This window comes from Monopterus albus, unplaced genomic scaffold, assembly GCF_001952655.1.
Source record: "Monopterus albus unplaced genomic scaffold, M_albus_1.0 scaffold54.1, whole genome shotgun sequence".
Classification (NCBI taxonomy): Eukaryota; Metazoa; Chordata; class Actinopteri; order Synbranchiformes; family Synbranchidae; genus Monopterus; species Monopterus albus.
In genome coordinates this window covers 502,987-525,097 of record NW_018127934.1, presented here as the reverse complement: position 1 = coordinate 525,097, position 22,111 = coordinate 502,987, and the positions used below count along the sequence as shown (strand labels likewise).

The 22,111-nt window shown below is 38.2% G+C and overlaps 1 protein-coding gene across 1 annotated transcript in view; it reads right to left on the bottom strand.

The window, feature by feature from the left end:
• Window positions 1-615: 615 nt before the first annotated feature.
• Window positions 616-22,111, bottom strand: part of rnf24 (ring finger protein 24) — a 22,630-nt gene continuing 1,134 nt past the window's right edge. Inside the window, exons 2-6 of the mRNA XM_020602049.1 lie at window positions 12,258-12,407; window positions 8,587-8,629; window positions 8,324-8,365; window positions 4,816-4,895; window positions 616-4,024 (exon numbers count right to left, since the gene is read on the bottom strand). Coding sequence (XP_020457705.1) covers window positions 3,883-4,024; window positions 4,816-4,895; window positions 8,324-8,365; window positions 8,587-8,629; window positions 12,258-12,400 — 450 coding nt within the window. The 5' untranslated portion in view covers window positions 12,401-12,407 and the 3' untranslated portion in view covers window positions 616-3,882. The remainder of the gene's footprint in view (window positions 4,025-4,815; window positions 4,896-8,323; window positions 8,366-8,586; window positions 8,630-12,257; window positions 12,408-22,111) is intronic.

The window sequence follows — 22,111 nt, the reverse complement described above, 5'->3', positions numbered from 1 at the left end:
AGCAAAAAGAAAAGAAAAATGCATATTATTTTCTCCAAAATAGCAATATACAAAAATAGAGCTTACAAATACTGTACAGCAATTGTCTCCAAATATATTCTGCTGCAGAATTCTTAGTTTTACAATGTCTGTGAGAGTCCACAAACATAAACAGTGTTAACAAAAGAAGTGTGAGGGTAGAGGATATAATTGGGTACAATGTTAAAGGTGGGAGGTTTTGTTTGGACAACAAGGGGGAACTAATCTGTGAGTTGGAAGAGCCCTACTAGAGCTACAGAGGAAGAAACAACACACCACCTAAGGGAGGCAGTGAGAGCGATTACTACTCCTAAATGAGCTGGTCACAGAAACCAACCCTGGAGGTATAATGGACCCCCCCTGTATAAATGACTTTCTGATGCCATCATTTAGACGTTTTCTACTCCCAAGTGTCAGTAACAGTTTTCCTGACTGTTGTGTTTCATCTTTTTGTGTCTCGTCCATTTATAGTGGAGTTAATTCAGAAGCAGTGCTGATTTCAGTGGCGGGAAGCCATTTACAGTATTACTATATTCATGACTGGTTCCGCTTCCTTTCTATTTTTGGCGTAATCTGACAGAGACTCTCGCCTATGTCTTTTTTTTTTTTTTAAACAATTCTTTTTAGGTGGCTGGTTCTGTGATTTGTAGTGCTTCCTTTTGGGTTGGCACTTTGTATAAAGTGGGATTAGGATGGCTCACAGGAAAGAAAACAAGGAAGTTCAAGTGAAAAGACCACAAGTGTTTTCAATCAAACACACCACTTAAAATGGCCAAATGGCAGGAAGAAGTTTCTCATGCACCTTGTGTGTAAATATACTACTTCTGGTGCTAGTGTCTACATACATTTGGCAATGGTGCTATCGATGGAAATACGACTATAAAATGACCTGCTATCACATGAAATCTCATTTTCTTTTCTTCCTCAGGTGAACCATACATTCACAGACAAAAACATTAGCAGTAAACAAAGCTTTAAGACTTGTGTTATCAGCGTCATGCTACAAAGTATCAGCTGTCTTTCAGGGAAGTTTGGGGGAATAATGCATGACTAAGAATATTGGGTTTCACTATGTAAAGGTCTGCTGTGAGATACAGGGTCAATGAAACAGTCTGTTCATAGCCAAAGACTAAGAAGCAAGAAGGTACCAAATACTGTACATAACAACACTGACAAAAGGCCCTACTGCTGCTCATTTTGTTCAACTTAAAACCACAGCAAAATCATCAATATACAGGTTGTTATGCTGCCAATTAACATGTTGTTTGTAAATGCCACAGTTTTTGTTTAAATACACCTAATGTAGACAGTCCTTCTTTGAATTTGAGTTTTGCTGAAGCAATAATAGTGTTCACATCAGAGGTAACACGGTGCTACATTAATATAAGATGACTGGACCTCATTAAAGGCAAACCACCAAGTGACTACACCTAGGACAGAGAAATCCTTCTTTTGCCCTCATGTAGTAACCATGTGACATTTTCACCTTGCGGTGACTGAACAACAGAAGTCATCACTGTGAGGCAACGAAAGATAAAAGATGCCAACCACAGTGATGAGAGAAACAATGATCTTTTGCCAGAGAAGGTGAAACACATTGTCCCTTGTCAAACCGTCCATGTGCTGGGAACCTATGCAGTTCTGTCATGACAATGCTTCCTGTTTTTAAAGGCACAAATCAGTAAACGTTCACCCTTTAAATACCGTGTATTCACTAAGGCAGCTGAAGACTGAATCATAGATGAATTGGATCCGAGTGTTTTTCCCCATAAGCCTGTTTGCTTCTTTCATCATTAAGCAGCCCAGACCTTTCACTGCATCAGAACACATTACAAAGTGACATTTAAATGTTAGCAGGTTACATTTGTATTTATTTTGTAGTGAGACTACTCTTTTGTTTACATTTGTATCACAGATTGTGCCTTTAAAACAATGTCCCAGTTTCATCTGACAATAAAAGACAAGTCTCCAAGCCATTATCACTGTGAAGCATACGTTTTGTTAGGCCCCCTTTTATATCAGCACAGTTATCCACAACAAATGCTAAAAGAGATGAGGAAAAAAAAAAAAAACAACACACACACACACACACACACACACACAAACACAAAAGCAGGGCTCCAATTTACTGTGTGTGGCACAAAAGCACCCTGTACCATACAGAGAGCATGAGAGTGGTGAAAACACCAGAATACTGCAGCCAAAAAGCTCAACTACCCTGTATGTGGGGTTATGAATGAAAATGCTGTTTCACTATAACCTGCTGTCCACTGACCTTCTGGCAGCCCCTCCCTGTGTGCATGTAAGTGTGTTTTACATAGTGTAACTTAACCAAAGATATGCCGAGGGCATTGGTTTGTTAATTCGTTCACTCTGCGCAGCTGTACCAAGAAATTATTATAAATAAAGAAAATAAATTAAAAAAATATATTGAGGTGGAAGCAAAGATAACTACAAGTGTGTGCGCAGCACATTTTAAGTATGAGTTCATCCTGATCTCTTTATAAAATAAATATCCATCAGTTTTTAGCAGGATTTGTGTGTTTAGGACGGATCAACATAACAGTTTGACATTTGTCGCTTTGCGAACTGTCTCAGCGTTAATGTGAAGCAACAAGCCGCGGTAACATTCACCCAGCCCAGTTTCAGCAAAATATAATGTTGCTGCAGAGCAAAATAAAAGTGGGACATTTACTCTATGTCATTTTAAAGTTTTTTGTTCAATATTGTCTCATTACTGGTGTTTGATCTGTAAAACTGTTCTGTAGATAACGCACCAAGTTATATACCGATACTGGTTTAGATAAATCATAGTAGCCAAAACCCTTATTTTGAAAGCTTGGTTTTCTGTTGGAGAGGTTTACAAAAAAAAAAAAAAAAGCTGGGCTGACGGTAAATAGTCTGCACTTGTCTAACAGCATTCAGAAACCTTTAGTGAAAATGTACTTGTTCATTGTATCACCTTTCTGTTTTGACAAAAAAATAAAAAAAGAATCATTAAGTAACAGTCACGATGTAATTGATGACAAAAAGGTGACGAGAGAACAAATTTGAGAAGCTTCATATAGAGTTTGTTGGATTTTGTGTAAAATTCCAGGTTTCAACACTCAAAGCGTTCACATTTAGTCAGACATGAAGTCATGTGCTGCTTTTAGCTTAGGTTCTTCAGTGTGTGTGTGTGTGTGTGTGTGTGTTTGTGTGCATGTGTGTGCAATTTGAACACAAACTAGTGTCCAAATATACCAACATAAATACTGTTGTCCTTTTGATATATATATGATTTTTTAGTGTTGTTTAAAAACCAAGATTTACTAGTTAAAAATAAAAACCTGTGTGGAGTTTTACTGTACACAAAATAATAGTTATTGATAAAAAGTAAAATATGACCTTGCTGATACGATCACAAGCAATTAAGGTTTGACTTCTTGTAAAGTGCTTGTAAAAAATAATGTAATAAAATAAAATAAAATTTTAGTGTGTTGTTCTTGGCTTTTGTGTTTTTTTTCCTCGTGGTCTTTAGCTGGTGTCCCCAGAAAAGTGCTTTGGTTGCAAGAAAGTTATCAACCACATCATGGCTGACTTCAAGATCAACTTTTCTTCATTGTCCTTAAAAAGAAATACATGAAAACACTTTGTAATCAGCCAGGGCTGACATCAGGTAGTCCTTTTGTGAACCAACGCAAAGATCAGAGGTGACGATGGCTGCGGACGCTGCGGATCCATGTGAGTTTTTCACAAGTTTATGCAGTTCAACTCCAGTTTTTCCAATCTGTCTACAGACTCAAACCAAAGTGTACCTGTACAGGTGGAAGTAAGAGCAATGGGATGTGTGTTTGTGTGTCTGTAGTATACTGTCTGAGTCTGCTACACAGGATTCTCAATTCCAGGCAGAGGCTGCTGTATTGGCACAGAGGGGTCCGTGCTGCTGGCCTGCTGGGCGAGCTGCAAGACAGGCATGTTGCATAGTGGGCACACTTTCCTCACCTCCAACCATTTGATGAGACACCTACAAAAAAAGAAGGTGCAGTAGAGATTTAGTTAAATCAAGGAAGAGAGAGAGAGAGAGAGAGAGATGAGAGAAAGGAATCAGAATATAAACTTCATTTAGAGTCAATGTTCCGACCTCTACATAAGGAGACAGACTCCACCAGTTGGTTTGTGAGCTTGGCATGTGTGCTGTTTAAGGGCTGATATGGAAACATCATATAATGTATTATTTCATATTTTTGGGCTTTTTAGCATATAAACATATCATAATGGCACGTGCTGATCGATGAGGGCCAAAAAATGCCAAATATATGCTTGTGATAATTTAGTAACAGTGCAAGCATATTACAAAGTTCAAACAAATGACAATTTCCTCTTTCAGCTATAAATGTCTTGTACATTTTTTGGACATGCAGTGTTTTATTAACTTGATTTGAACAAATCCTAAAAATGTTTGTTCATGTTTTAAGAAAATGAACAGATATTGTTAAAGTCTCATTTATAGATATAGGTGTCATCTTAAAAACATTTACTCTTTGCATGGCTGAGGGTAGAAAGTATGTTCGGGTCAGGTCAAAGGTTAGAGCTAGACAACAGTGCCGCCTGTCGTGGGGTCCAGCAGCACGGCCTGATAAGCGACACAGACTCCATCCATGCAATGACTTGACAACAATTTGTTCACTTTAGTGGCTGAAATTGTCGGGGTTTTTTTAACTTCTACTCGTCGTGGGTTACTATGCCTTAGAGTAGGGAAGCATACAAAAACCTTGTGTTTCCATGAAAATCCACAAAACCATATTCTGTACTTACTTCCTATGAAAGGCATGTTTGCATGGGCAAATTCCCAGCTCGTCTTTCTGTCTGAACTCCTCCAAGCAAACTGCACATATCTGAAAGGGAGAGTGTGAGTCAGAAATCGTTTCTGAGGAATGAAATGCAACAACAACAACAAAAAAAAAGCCTTTTTAATTCATGGTTTTATACCTGATTAGATGTTGTTTTCAGTTTAGTCAGATATTCTGGAGGGGTTCTTTGCTAAGTCACTGAGGAAATTCTGATGAACAGATTATGGTTGTTTGCCTTTTAAACACTTGGTGAAGATGCCCTTTTTCCACTGTGCTGAGTCAGTTTGTATTGTTGTTCTACTGCAAAGATGTGATGAAGACACTTGGTGTGTATGATATCTACAGCACATCCTGGCCATTTACTGCTATGAATGAAAATTGAACTTCCAGATAAATTCATGAAAACCTCTTGCAGCTGTACGAGTGTTATGATAAGCTAAATCACCCATCCATCATTTTTTCAGGCTGCAGCTGCAGCAAGCCAAGCCAATGTCCTTCTTGCCACCAACTTTCTTCAGCTTTTCTGGGGGGTCCCAGAACATGCTCTGGCCAGGCTGCATGTTCTGGGTCTGTCTTGATGACTCCCTCTAGTTGGACCATGTTATGTATCCAAATGGAGGTGTACAGGTAGCATGCTAATCTTATGGCAGAAACACCTCAAATGTTTCCTTTCAATGCTAATTTTTGTCCAATCTGGCTTAGATAGACTGCTAAACCAAAACACTGAGGTCACCAAGCTCCACTTCCTCTTCACCACAACAGTGTGGAATAACACCCATATCACATGGATGCTGCACAGATCCACATGGTAAAAATGAATGAAGTCCACACAGTATTCCCATCACAAAACATCATCTGACCAGGGGAAACACTTTAATGAATGAAGGTTTTAATTTATCACACAGTTCTTTTATTCTCTAGGCTCTCTAACCCTTCAACCATTATTCCTCTAGCAACAAAGACTCCTTTTTACCAGTTCTGCTTTTATAGGGGTTGGATGGACATGCAAGGATAAAAAGAACAGCATGCGGGCTCTTAGCTTTCAATCCTGAGGATTTTTGGACACACAACAATCCTCTGTTACGACGACTGCTTAGCTCTCTTCATCAGTGAATAGATCAATGTTCTTGGTCTTTTCAGCATCTTGTCTGTGGTGGCATGCTCAGAGTTGATATCTGGCACCCTTAGCCAACTTCTGACAGACCCTTTTTCTCCATTTAAGTTAATTAGTCTTCAACTAAAGCTTTCAGGATTATGTAAAACACATGGATTTAATTTTCTAGGGGGAAAAAAAAGACCAGCTCATCTTGGGTTTGATCAAAGAAAAAATACATTAATTTAATCTTGACCATATTACAGTCAAGCACTACTGTTGTTGGTCATCAGAGGGCTCGGGGAGGGTGAGTGTGCCAAATGTTTACACACATGTACATTTGTGTGCAATATAAAAAAACAGGCTAAAAGGGTACAGTTGGTGTTGCATTATAATTTCTTTTTGTACTTAGAGTACTAAAAGCAAAATACTCATTATGAATGGCACATTTCACATTATTGTATTATAATTACCGATGCATTACTGTGTATATCACATATAATGTTGCAGCTGGAAAAGCAGGAGCTAATTTTAACTAGCTTATATCCATTTAATTTGAATTACTTTTAGGTAGATTGTGAATTTGAGAATGAATGCCTGCAACTCAGTCTATTGAGTCAGTCCTGCATTAATGTCTCCAAAGTGGGAATCTTCAAAACTGGTTCCTCCATCCAGGTTAGTGTGCGTGTATTATTGTCCTTAAACACAGCTTGGTTATTCTGTCTTCACTCACATGACGGCTTCTGTTAGCACACTGGAAAACTCCAACACTGCTGATAAGAACCTGCATGGCCTCGTGCCATAGCACACATGAAGATGCTACTGTTAACATTTCATTTACACCACAGTGTTAAAGGGATGGTGCTCTTGGCCGGGCACTGCTATTTCTCCTCCATAAAGTCAGCACTGCTGCTTTAAACATTGTTTGCATCTTTCCAAACAAGATGAGCTGGTTTGCAGCATTACATAACAACAGTAGGGAGGACATTCATAATGAAAACACAAGACGCTAATTTCCACATGACAGTGTGTCAAAGACATATACTCAGCGTCAGATGACAAACTGTGTATGTCATCATCGGCGCTCCCAAATTAGTCAAACCCCCAAGAACCTCTGACATATTCTCAAAAATCCCAAGTTGAACTGGGAAGGAGGCCTCAACATCGCCATGTGTTCTGAGACCTATTTATGTCTGTTCTGGATGCACATTATATTACAGTAGTTTGCACCATTTGGAACCTAACCTTCTGGTTCAAGTTGAGGACATTTATGTTTATGATACATGAACTATCCCTTCAGAGACTCAGGGCTTAGCACTTTACTTTAAATGTACCAAAAGGATGACCGACAAGTACAGCACATTGTGGCTGAAGCGTAGCTAAAATTAAGCAGTGCATGACTGGCCTAACCTAGCTGATATAGTAGTACAGTGTGTACTTGTCAGGTTACATTACAGAATGTTCTGCTGGATTGGTGTTAATTTCTTTTATATCGTCATCTCTGACGCTGAGTATATGTCTTTGACACCTGATTTTGTTTTAGTGAAAATGTATACAGTCATTTGATTTTTGTTAGTTTGAACTAAAAACATTTTGCCTAGTTTTTTTTTCCTCAGTGACATTTTAGTCTCACTATATCCTGCATTTTAATTATTGACATCTTCTTAGGTTTTTGAGGGTACGGCTGGAGCCATTTTTGTTGTGTACAGTTACCATGGTTACAGACGTTGTTCTTGTCTGGTGCGAGATTAATAGAAAAGGCTCTTCATCTGTTCACACACAGCGTCCATGATTGAAAAGCTGGAGTTTAACATGAGAGGAGAAGCTACATTGTTGGCTAACATTAATACAATAATACGCCTTTATCAAACACCTTAGAAGATGATTTAAACGGCTGAATGTTAATATTAATCCTGGAACTTCTGAAAGTCCCCCATCAACTTAATGTTAAATATCTTGCCTTTTCATAGATGTTAGTGATTCTCAGTGGATTGTACGTTAATTTACTTGATAAACCCATTTATTCCAAGAACTGTTAGTCAGATCTTGGTCAATGCAAGACTAACGCCTCATTAACCGCAGTTCAGCAGATCAAGTAGTTAAATCAACTTTTGAACAAGGGATAGGAGGAAATCTTTATATATCAGGAGCTACCGTTTCTGATATCACAGATGCAGCAGGTCGCTGAATAACACTTTGCATTAAGACGGTAATTACTTCATTTCCATTTGTTTATCTTTTATATCGTCATTTAGTTTGGCAAAAAAAAATTATATTTCAAACAGAATACATTTCATAATGGTTGTCAAATATTTTACATCGTGTCTGGTACTAAAGATTAATCAACTGATAATAAATGAACCAAGAAATCAGTACTTACCTCATGCAAATTTAGCTCTTTGACTTTTTCCTTCTGAATGACCTATGAGGTATAAGAGATAAGGACAAATGAGTTGCTGGTTGACACTAAAGCTCTAATAGAGTCACAAAAAGCCGTCTCTCTGAAAATACAATAAAAGACTTCAACTAAAAATGAGTGTGTGTTAACAAATCAACCAGTCAGGCTGAATAAAAGCCACAGAGGAAAGGTTTACTGTAATACATGTGTTTGCTTTTGTGTGTGTGTGTCATTGGAGCGCTTACTTGTTTGTATGCATATAGCTCTTTGTGTGCCTGGTGTCGTAACCTGGGGAGATGCAAGGACAAAGGATCTTTTTGATTAGTAATTGACCTTATCCAACTTAAAAGAGACAAATTATACACACATACTGAAAATAAAAATAAAAAAAACAACAGAAAAATAATTTCCTTATTAAATACTTGCCTTTCACCCCAGTCTATTCTAGTGTATCACTGCAGCACGAAATAGGTGATAAAATTAAAAGAACATAGGAGGAGCAGTGCACATTCTTGGGACAAAAATGTTTGTGTATGTTCTGCTCCATGCACATGTCAAAGAGCAGATAATTCTGCCTCAGAAGTAACTTCAGGCAAAACAGTCATGACACCAGTTTCAGAGTGTACTAAAACTATTAAATATTTGTTTTGCTTACGAACACAAAAGGTAGGCCAAGTTCTAAATGAATCATATCATTCCTAAAGGCCTTAACCACTGGTTTCTGGTCAAAACAAACACTAAACTTACAATATCACCCAAAGTACACCCAGATTAGACATTAAAAACATGACTGTAGGTTGTGAAGGGAAAAGTTTGCAAAAGTCCAGGTTAGAAGGAGAATAACAGATACAACCAAAGTTTAAAGATATCAACCTGCTGGTTTAACTTTTCATTAACATCTCTCTTGCAAATGAGCAAAACAAAACACTGAATAAAGAGAGAGCAAGATAAGAGGAGGATTCTACGTGCTGAGAAAGAGAATAAAAAAGGGGGGGGGGGAGAACACAAGAGCAAGAGAAATAGGAAAAGTTCATAGGTTTGTAAAATTTACCTCCATTATAAGTAACCTTAACCTCTCGCAGCAGAGTGAGAGGGATCTGTAAAACAAGCAGCACAGTCTAGGAGAGAAACTGACAATTTGAAAGAGGTCAGCAGGTAAAGGTGCAGAGACTCCCAAGGGCAAGTAGGGAACAAGGTCATGGGTGACTGGGGTGGCTGCTAAATGGCCCTTAAGTACATTGTCAAAGTGAATGAGGAGAATCACTAGCTGAAAATTTTAAATTAGGTTTACCAATGGACTTTTATCTTGTAATTTGCCTGCATGATGAGTCACCATGAACATCAATATGGTTTGGTCCATCTTTTGGCATGTCACTGTACTGAGGATTCAGAAACACTAAGGGGGATATTTACTAAACCTGTTGCAAATTACTGTCAGGAGTGAAAAATATTTATTTTCATCCGCCGGCGCCATTTTAAAAGCAGAGGTTTTTCGACTGTGTGTGGTTTTGTGGATATATTTTACCTCCTGCTGCTGCACTGTGACAAGAAGATGTGGAGAAAAATACTGGGCCTGAGGTTACTGCATGTCTGGGAATGTTCCTGTACAGGGACACATTGTTTTACCTGACCGGGTCTAACCTATGCTCAGCTGGCCTGTGAAGCACCCTGGGGCGGTGAATGATCAACTCATCAAGGTTGGATTCCCCCGGAGCACAGTACCTGTTCGTTTTGACTGCTTGAGGCCAGTGTGTCTGTGATGTGGGTTAATAAGAGGATTCTAACAATCCATGATATTATTGTTGGCGCCATGATACCTGTTAATTTTACTATTTTGGGACTGTACGTGGTCGGGGGGACACAGTGACCACTGGAGCCGCAAAACCTTAGTAAATATGTTACAAACTACAGTGCTATAGTGCTCTGTACATCTATGTTGTTGTTTGGACAATGACTCTGCTGTTCTTTACTGCACATTCATAAACCACAGAAGGCCTAGGACTCTCAGAAACACCACTTGCTCAAGAAAAACCTCTCAATCCTTCTGCATGCTGCACTGCATATTTAACACGTGTGTGTTGAGTGAAGACCCACTGAGGTTTTTGAGTATTTCTGTGAGAGTCTGTCTTGTGTCAAAACATGAGTGCTTGTTTGTCTTTGTAGAAATAATGACCTATCACATCAGCTAATGTCAATTCCTCAGCCCCTTCATTCACCTGCCAATGAAAGAACTGCAGCAATGCTTACTAGACAAAAACTTTAAGACGTCTCTTTTCAAGTTGTCTTGTCAATGCAGCTGTCAGGCTTACTAATTTTCTGAGACCAATATGAATTTTCAACAAGGAATCACTGAATTTAATTGCCTGATGGTACATACTGTATGCTTAAAGTAATCTTGGGCCAGTTCCTTTGGGACACTGCATCTTTAGAAGCCTTTTATAGAGGAAAAATTGCTCTTCTTTTTATCTTTAGTAAACTGGAAATCTTGACTTTAAGTACTGAATCGTGGCACTGCATCAAAGTTATAAAGTGTCTCTTTACATTTAGAAGAAACACAATAGTGGTTAACCTACTTAACATTTACCCTGTAAGTTAGGATATGACAGGGTGGCGAGGGGTGAATTTTGTTGCAAACTGCTGCTTCTCACCGCCTAAACATGAATGACCAGTAACCACCGCTACTTCTCCTTTATGAGAAATAATTACTGGTTTAGACTCAAAGCTCAGTGCATAAAAAGAGATTTTCACCAAGATGAATATAAATGGTTAAACTAATACAAATTTAATATCCAAAAGCACATTTTATTAACATAAAATAGGGTGGGGATATTAGGAAGGTTAAGTTTCTCTTTGGGGAAAAAGGATATGACTGGTTCCTTTGACACCAAGTGCCATGATCATAATAATGTAGGCAAGCAGCTTTGAATCTCAGCATATTACTGTTTTTTCTTATCAAGTCACCAACTGCAGTATTGTTGCTGCCTTCTCCAAACTGTGCTGTTGAAACAGGACCTTTAGTGAAATAGGCCAACTATCATCAAGACAAATACAAAAACATTTCTAAAAGGAAAATATTCCTTTTGACTCAGCCTCAGCTAAACATGACTGAGACAGTGCCATACAATGTGTTGAATAGAAACTACATGATTATTAGAAATTCATATACCTTGTGCTTCCATAGATTTCAAGAACTTAAAATCAGGGTGCACACATGTTCATTATCAGCATTCACTGTAGTGTTTCTCCTTTTTTAAATTACAACTAGCAGTTTTCATCAGCATTAAGACATTGCATTATGAAAAAACGGCACCTGTTAACATATTGTGTTTATGCATAAATAAGGATACAGCTAGTTATTGAAATGATAAGGACATGCCAATATGAATAATTCATGTCTTATGAGGAATGTTACATATTGATAATCTGTGAGAATGAACAGTTTTCATTATAATTTTCAAGTGTGTAAGTAGTGGTACTTCAAGTTTACTAGTCAACAGAGGTACGCTGTGTTCAAAGATATCATGGTCTTCAAAATTAAGCTGCACTTTAGCTTTTCTGAACAAAGCTATGTGAACAGTAAATTCACATGTAAATTTAAAATCTGTTTACAAAAGGATACAAGCAAAACTGAAATGCACTAGTTCCTCCAAAGAAACCACAACACATTTTCAACACTGTTATATTTGTGGAGGAAATAATGAGTGCAGCTAATGTTTAGGTGTGTCACTGGTTTGCTTCTACACTCAACCTCAGAATTTTGGTGTTGCTAGAAAGTATTTCTGTACCACAAGAAAAATGTTTTGGTAGTACAAAGTTCTTCTCTTGTATGGGAAAATTCATCCTAACTATGATGTTTGAACTGACGTTGTCAACATGTGGACAAGTGCTGACTAGCCAAAGAGTGCACTGATCTTACCTAATTAAGTAGCAGCAGAAGAGGAGGCTGAGGATGAAGACAAAGATCGCTGTCCCAAACACCACGATGTAGATATTAAGAGGAAGGTTCTGGAATCCTATATTTGGCATCCTGAAACTGTAATGCGGAAAATCGGAGCTCATGGATGATCTGCACGGAGAGAGACAGGAGACATAGTTCCACACACTTGCAACACACTCTGAAGACTTAGGCAATAAGGAAACAGCATTAAAATAACAAAGCCTAGAGCAGAGGGCAATGTAGTTCCACTTTCTAAATATGTAATACTGAAAGTAAAACTCAAATATTAGGTTTACTATAACTGCTGCTTACAGTAACTTAGCCCTCATCGGCACATGCATAGTTGGCGGCTTCAACTGCAGGTGACAATGACATTTCAAAATATTCTGGATATCAGATCTCTGTTGGCATTAATCTGGGCAATGACCCCAAGCACAGTTGTGGCAAAATGGCTTAAAGACAACAAAATCATGGTAGTGAAGTGGCCATCACAAAGCCCTGACCTCATTCCAATAGAAAATTTGTGGGCAGAACTGAAAAAGCATGTGCAAGGAGGCCTATAAACCAGTCTCAGTTCCACCAGTTCTGTCAGGAGGAATAAGCTAAAAAAAACTCCCGCATCTTACTGTAAGAAGCTTGTGAAAAGCATCCTGAAACATTTGATGCAAGTTCAAGAATTTAAAAGCAATAGTACCAAATATTAACCAAAGTATATGTCATTTTCTGACCCACTGAGAATGTGATGAAAGAAATAAAAGCTGACAAATCATTTTCTCTACTATCATTCTGACATTTTGCTGAGGTGTATATAAACAGTGACTTCCACTGTGGATGACAGCAATAAAGTGGAACAAGGACATAACATTTAAACATGAACAAGTAATCTTTTCCAAAACTGGCCTTCACACTGAAGCATTACAATTTATCTTGAAAGCTGTCACAACATGAGGTAAGCAGCAAAAAACTGAGCTAAAGTTGCATTATTGCCCTTTATATCCTTTACCAACAGCACGCCTATGCTGCAGTCTCTAAAGTAAACAAATGTATTACATGACGTTAATGAAACAAATACACACAGTTGCCAGTTTATTATCTAAAACTAATGTATGATTATTAAGGAAAATGTAGCTTGTGCTGCTGTTCATACATTATACAGAAGGGCGTCTGTGTTGTTTGTTGTAAATCTGATGGACAAAATAATAGAGCAGCACCAGTTTCAACAGAAACCAAACATTATAACCTTTGTGAAGGTAAGATTTATTGCAGGACCACAGCCGCTGTATTACACTGCAGTGGTTTTAGTCAGGTGTGCTTAATAAACTGGCACCTGAGTGTATGTAGTAGGTGAGAGGTGAGGGCATGGGGGTTTGAGCCCAGATGGATTAGAGAGGAGGACTTTCCTCACTGCTGAGACAGTTAGTATACCTGATCTGAAAGAGGCTAAATGGTCAGAGTGCTTTAGTGCCCCACAGACACCACAACAGTAAATGAATAATAAGCCACATTAGGAGAAAGATGCATTTTGTACCTTTATCCCCCCGTTTCTCTAACTAATGAGCCACTGGCTGTCCCTGCACAGCCTCACTACTCTAGGATTTGCTTAAATTAGGCACATACCCAAACCTCAAACTCTACACTGAAAGTAAATAGCAGGGCAATGATGTAATAAGGAATTAAAGGCAACCCAGAAAACACAGTGTGTGTCATTTCTTTGTGGTTAACAGATAGCTTCAACTTTAACTACAGTATTCAACCACTCCTTATGTTTCATAAACAAGGTCAGCAGGCATCCAGAGAGAAAAATGCTTGCTTTTAAATATTATTTAAGACAGTTTTAAAATACATGGTGTTTTCAAGGCTACATATCAACACTTTTCTGTTTACATTATGTGACAATCCCTTCTGGAAAAACGGATTAATAAAAGCCTGTGTACACCAACAAGGATCTAGTGATCAAGTGCTCTTGGTCAATATAAGGGGGTATGACTAGACATGTCTACACCTACTCTGAGACAGGAATAACTATTACTCCTTTTGGAACCCTGCCTTGTGCCCCTCCCCCTTCCAGACACCAAAGGCTTCATTCCTCTGGATAGTGGAAAGTTTTGTAGTTTCACTGTGGGAGCTGTGGTGTCATACTATATTTTGCAATGTGCTCAGCTCTTCCTAGTTTTATATTAAGGACCGTGCTCTTGAAAGACACAGGGCTCATGATATCATAACAGGATTAGTAACTTGTTCTCTTTCCAACTTATATTTCAATGTCTCCGTTGTACAGAACACTTGCAGTGCACTGTTCATGCACTGAAAGCAAATATGACTGGCTGAAGCAAGGGCCAAATCTAACAGGCTAAAAGACAGGTTCATCATGTTGATGAGGTTCAAATGGTGTCCAACACATTAAGATAAATATTTTAAATGGGCCAAACAGCTTGTACAAGCATCAATTCATAACATTTTGAATAATAATTCCATATAAATCATAAGGTGACAAAAAAAGAATAAGTACTTTAGGCTCCAATGAAATGAGAACTTACTGCTAGCCAACAATTTGTTAGCACACTACTATGTTTACTTTAAAGATGAATTTGTTCCAGTTAAGAAACTGGGCTGGTGTAAATCTTTTAAAACATCATCATCATCATATCTTACTTTATATTATGTAGAAACACACACATACAACATACATGTACCCGAGCCTTGCATTCATGAGCGGAAAAGTCGATGTAGTTCTAGAACACAGATATGACATGACTTATCCTTAAGAGCCTTGTCAGTGGGTTGCCTTCTGTTGATGTCTTTGGATTTTAGCCCTTCTTCCCCTGTTCATAATGGCTCCATGCCAAACTTGAGCCCCTCGCCACTCTCTGCCTCGCTGTCTTAAGTGAGCCACAACAACCTCCCCCTGCTCATCTGAATACACAAACACGCAGCAGAGAAACATGCTTTCCAAACACAAACAAATACCCCTGGAGAAATGTGTGAACTGCACAGACAATTCATGTTACAGCACATAATATAGTTAACTAAACAGAGGCTTTTCATTGTTATGATTTTTTAATAATAAATAACCTACAGTTTCACATACTTAAAGAATACTGCTCAAAATAGCATGTGGACTTAAGTGCCAACAAAATGAAAATCTTTTTGCCATTATGCCATAATTTCTATGATCTCCTGTCACCACCTGTGTTAAGAACTGCTGACGTGTAAAAGTAAGCCTATGTTGAGATGTCGACATATTTAGCACCTTTTTATTAACAGATGGGTTTTAAATAGTGAAGTGTCAGGGATTACTCAGACGGAGGCTGCACTGAAATTTCCTGCCATTTCCAACATCCATCCATCTATCCATCCATTTTCTAAACCGCTTAATCCCAAACGGGGTCACGGGGGGTTGGAGCCAATCCCAGCCAGCAGCGGGCGAAAGGCGGGGTACACCCTGGGCAGGTCGCCAGCCCATCGCAGCATCTCCAACATTCAAACACTAAAATAGAAAACCAATTAACTACTCAATGAATGAATATCCGAATAGTTACAATTACAGTTGTCTTTGCAGGTATGGCCAGTCAACCGCTGCCAATTAAGGTTCGAATAAAGGACAAATAAAAAGTCTTCTTCGCTGCACTATGAGTCTGTTTCCTTCACTCTGTGCAACACCCCTACAATATCAAGACTCACTGACCTAGAGAATCTTGAGTACTTAAGTGATCTAGAAATCCAAGGCCTTTGCACTAAACAACACATATCACAAAAAGGTTTCTGGGTTGCCACATCTTAAAACACAGGGGTTACAAAGAACTGCTAAAGTGTGAAAATTCTGATTGTAAATGTAATACAAACATTAGATATTAAAAATGATCACAGTCTAGACTTAGTACATCATCCAAAATTCCCTCCTTGATGCTGACAGCCACTCAACAGCTTCCTGTGTACCTAAAATACCTTACTCATTTTTTTTTTAAGGATAATCACCTTTATTTGGCCAAGTATGTTACCCACACAAGGAATCTGTCTCCGGTACAGAACCGAGGAAGCCATCTGGACAAAAACCACCATCACTGGATATAAAAGTAGTGACTGTTCAATGCTGACCGAGCCACATCTACTGAGCAGAGCAGAGATGTATAGCAGTCACAAATGCAATGTTATTGCGAAGGCAGCTCACACAAAGAAGACCAAACAGAATTCAGATGACTTGGCAACAAACTCTCTCTCTCCTGGTTGGAAAGGGCAGATGTGACTTGCATCTGTTCACCATTTTCTGCTCCATCTGCCTCTCTCACTCACATGTTCACATGCAGGGCTCCGGACTGTGAGTGATCAGTTGCATTTTGCAACCAAATTTATTTAAGGTGCGACTAACTTTTTTCAAAGGTCGCACTGGGTGCGACTGCAAAATAAACAGGTTATACACAACTCACTGTAGAAATGGTGGACAGATGTAACAATTTCCATAATAATACATAGGTGGTGCCACCAAGTCAGGCACTGGTGCCACCAAGTCTCTCAGATGGTGGCACCAGTATGAAATGTCAGTCTGGAGCCCTGACGTGGCTTCACCCAATTACATAACCAACAACAAAGCCATGCACGTTCTTGGAAAATGACTATGAATGGGCAAATCCTTCTTCACATTCATTGTGCACTGTTCCCTAGGTTATGATGGAACACACACAAAAATGTATTATTTTCAACTTTGGTGAAATAAAAGCCCAAGAAACCTAAACAGTTAAAATGTTAGCCTTAAAAAGATAGGCTTATTTATTTATTTTTCCTGCCGTATTTCCCCTAATAGTGTGTATGGGGACTAGCTAGTGCTAATTTTGATATCACTACTACCACTGTAGAGATTAAGGGAAACAAAAAGAAAAGAAATTGCATTGAATGGTGTGACAGAGGTTAATTAATTAGTATCCGTAAATGCTCAGAATACACAGGACGTACTGACATACAAAATGTATGCATTACCAGTGGAAAATGAAACTTTTCCACTGTTCATGATGACTGAAGGACCTAAAGCAAATGCTACTATATGTAAAAACAAAACAAAAAAGAAAAAAGGAAAGACAGCCACACTCACCCGACTGCTTGCTCAAACAGCTTTTAGCTTTTAGGTCACCAAGAAACCTACAATTGTTCTCCAGAAAAATATCCACTCATCAGCCAGAAAAAAAAAAATTTGGTCAGTGAATTTTATCTGACAGTATGCTTCTTTTCCAATGAATCCTCTGTAGAATAAAAGCATTTTAAGAGCAGCTGTTTCCCATTGTGTAAGGACTCTTAGCTTCCTATGAGGACAGCATCACTTCCTGGATGGGTGAAGTAAAATCAGTGCCTCAGTATTACCCTTTTCTTTCTGTGGGCTATTAATAGCTTCACTATTTCAAACTGAGTGCTTACTGTACTAAGCCAGACTACAACCACAAACACTTGTTCAAGGACCGTTTACATTACAAATATTCATGCATCATATACTGCAGAGCTTAACACAATACGCTCTGGCACCCACCCTGAATTCTTCTACACTATAGCCATAATCAATAATGGCTGATCACACCACAGGGGCAAAAAAAAAATTATATTTCATATTTCTGTCAAATTCAAAAATGATTTTAGGGAGCTGCTCAGTAATACTACCATAAATTAGCCAAAATACTTTAACAATATTTACCAAAATAGGTTAATTAAAATGTACTTGTCCACTGTTATTTTCCAAAATGGTTATACTATATGAATTTTGAAAGCTTTTTCAAACATTGTGCTTTTATTACCTTATTAAATTCCCATTTGCACAGCCACCACATTTTTGTTCTATTCAGGGATTTCTTATAATCAGCCCACAGCATCCATTCACAAGACACTGTCAGAATGAGAAGTGGAAATTTCCACTAGCAGCCACAGCCTTGAGTTTTGCACATCTGAAACTTAATATGCCAAAGCGCAGCAACACCAGGGCCACCACAGAAGCACAGCAAGAGGCACTGTGTTGGCCCATATTCATATGATACTGAACACACCAAACTTCAAGAATTTTATTGTTGAGCAAATGCCACTCACATATCTAATCCATCCATCAAAACATAAATTGTCCAAATTGTTATGTTTGGCTAGTTAAATGATCCTTTTAGCCAGAGAGGAGGCCAACCAGATCAGCCAAAAACCATACAACATGCAGGTCTAGGACACAGCTGTCAGTGACCTCACACTGATGAAAACTTGGAAAAACTCCTTTCTCTGTTTAAACTGTGAGACAATGGAGAGTTGGATTATGTTTCTTCCACCGACAAACAAAGATGATGATATTAATGATCATGAACCCCATTACTTATTAAAGTAGCTAACAGTATTTCCACTTTCTCTATGCATTACAAAGAACCTACTTTTACAAAATTGGGTGAAGTTATACTGTAAGTAGTTTGCAGTGACTGTAACTCCAGTTACAGAAATGTTGGAGTGAAGCTGAGAAGGTCAAGCTTGTTTTGGCTGCTAATAGAATTCCAGTCATTGGATTTAGATTTAATATTACTCCACATATTGTCCAAAGCATGCATCAAACCTAAGAGGCATGTTATCATGATTTAACCACAAAATGTATTCATTTTCAAGATTCCTTTTCAATGCAACAAACGCTCAGTGTTGTGCTCTTTGATTACAGAAGGCACTGGTTGTAGTCTATATCATACTAATGAATGGTGACAAATTCATGCAGTCATAAAATACAGCACAGTACAGGGCCCTGATTAACTCTAATCTAACCCTGTAAACTGGTTAAAATCAAATTAGACTAGGGTCTACACACCTATGTTATTACGGTGCTGCCAGTAGCTGACCACTTAACAGACAGTTAGGGTTAAGACCGTTTGCAGCTACCTCTTATAAAAGTTTATAATCTCAAATACAATGAAATAAAGTGACTGCTTTAGAAGAATCAATAATTCAGAAATACTAATAAAAAGCCATCACAATTTTCCTGAACTTTAATAATTGCTTACTTAATTTGACCAAACTGAAGCTACTCTTCACTTATGAGTATGTTAAGACATACTATTGAACTAAAAACTTAACATTTTGTATATCTGAAGTTATTCATTACCCTAAGTACCTGTGTTTTTGTGCCAAGCATCCCTGATAGAACGGTGTCTGACCAGGAGATGTTAATAGATGTCCAAATTGTTTACTTCCAACAGCTCACTAAAAGATTCAAAAGATATGAACAGAGTGGCACCAAATGCTAAAAGAAAATAATAAACAACAATAAATAAGGCAAACTTCTTAAATTTATGACATGATTGGGAAAGAAGACTGTTTCAAATATCAACTAAATTCATCTAAACAAAACCGAAATTAAACTATGTTCTGACCTTTTCTGTGTTTGCTCTTTCACTCTCTCTCTCCCTCCCTTTCAAGCCCATCGTTCCTCACTGGTCAGTGACAGTAACACAACCTGACACAAACAACAAAAACTGACGCACACAGCTGTCTCATACTCTTGTCTCCTTGTATCCGGTGCCACATTTTTTCTGGATTTTTTTTCAGTACTCCATGTCACTTCATTAACTCCTATCACTTAACGCTCAAGCCTTTACTTTCTTTTCTATTTTTGTGGACTGATTGTTGACTTTTGTTTAATTAGCAGCTGCACATGTGCTTCTTTAAATCAAGAGTGTTGAGTTACTTCATATGAAAATACTGAACTATTCCCAACAGTAATCATGAGCAAGGTGTTAGTCCAATTCTAACCATCTGTTCACAGTAACCTACTTTAGAGAAACACGACCCTTGGTTTGCACAGTGCAGGGTCACAGTCGCTATAAATAAAACCTGCAGTCGTGTGAAGTTAAGTAGGTCCATGTGAAACCTGAACCCAATACAAGTCATAGCAGTACTTAGGGTTATCTGCTACTGACCAGCAAAACAAAACAAGAACTACAATATTCTATCATCTATTTTTTAATTGCAGAAAATGTTAACATCTGTGTGGGTGAATGTAGAAAGTTACAGACTCCACTCATTCCCTTATCTGTTCAGGACTGGCTTGCTATTTATAGGTAGGTGAACTATTTTACTAATGATGTCATTTAAGTTTACCTTGTACTGAAAATTGAGAATGTTACCTGGATTAACCTCCAGAGAAGTAACATTACACTTGTGCAAATTCTAAATGATTTACTAGTAGTTGTAGTTGACATATTTTTAGCTGAGTGAGGAAGTTGATAGATTCCATCATAAGTGGCGGTCAGATGATCAGACTGTTTTGGAAATGCTTTCATCACCACATCATTCTAACAGGAAGTCAAGGGGGGTGTGTCTGACTTGATGCTGTAATTTTCCAAAACTTACAAACTGACATTTACACCCACTTCACACTGAGACTGGTAAGCTAGTATACCGAGTTTGAACTTCTCTCTCTAGCTCTCTTTTTCATTTGTGACACAACTACTGTGGCTTTATCCAGCTGTACTACCAAGTGCAACACCATGAATGTCTTCCAGGAAGGACTGTCTGAAAATATGCCCCATTTTTAAATATGCCCAGTTTTTCCACTCGAGAAAAGACTAAGTATACCAACTGATCTGTCTCTATTTGACCAATAATTAGTACAGAATTATGTGGTTATTTCAGGGAGATATTCTGAAGGCTCCTGATAAAACCTTTATGTACAGGATGTAATTGTTACATCTAACAGACGCCACATAAAGTTTGTACAATTCTAGCTTTTTCTGCAGCGCAGTCCACTGTGCACCACAAACATCCTTTCAACATAATACAGGGCAGTTTTATTTATAGAGCTCAACATCACAAGTCTGTACAACATATGAAACCTTCTGATAAATGAAGGCTCAAATATATACATTTTTTTTCAAAAGTGTGGTTTATTATATTCTTTCCATGAACAGCAAAAGGATTAAAGTGGTTTGGCGAGTTTGTGAATTATCTTTGATTCTTTGACAGCTACCACAGTGTTCTACCACCATCAGGACCACAGTACTACTTGCATCACTAACACTAGCCTACTAATACATTTTTCTCTCCATCCTAGATACAGAATCTGTTCATGTGTATGGGACTATCACTGGTATCACCCTTAGAGGTCAAGAAAGATCCAGCAAACGTGAACTTTTGCCACATGCACCTGCTAGCTAGTCACACAACGTCAATTCAACACAATGACAGAGAAATGCTAAAAGAACACTGCTTGGTATTTTTTTCTAAATGATAAATATAATGGTGAGTTTTGACATGCTTTGTTAACCTTTTGATACCACTACCACAAAAAACTGCACCAGCAATCATTTTTGCACAGACTAGTGTACAGAGCTGTGAATTGCGTTGCTTTGTGAGGTCAGTGCAAGTGAAGTTGAACTTTTGCTCCACAACACAGCCAGCCAACAAACTCATTTCAACACTATCAACAATCACAAAGCAGAAGTTAGACTCAGAGGGCTTTACAGTTTGCTCAACTCATGATTATGACATCATCTATCCATCTGCCCTTAAATGGCAGAACAAGGCTAACAAGTATGTTGGTCAATAAAGTGATTTTCTGACTATAGATGCTATTAAGATGAATCATTTGAAGGAGGTCATTGTACATAATCTCTGGTTACTTGACACTCAATTGCCTCCACAGTAAACAGTCACTATAGACAAAATATGAACTTGATTCTGCCATCATCAAGGCTACGACTTGCATGTATCCTATGAAAATAGCATCAGCTCAATCCGATATAGATTTATTTTACATAAAGTTGATGAACATATAACTTGAACATACGCACTGCTGCCAGCATTAGCATACCTCATGCTTGGAAACAGAAGAGCTCTTTCCC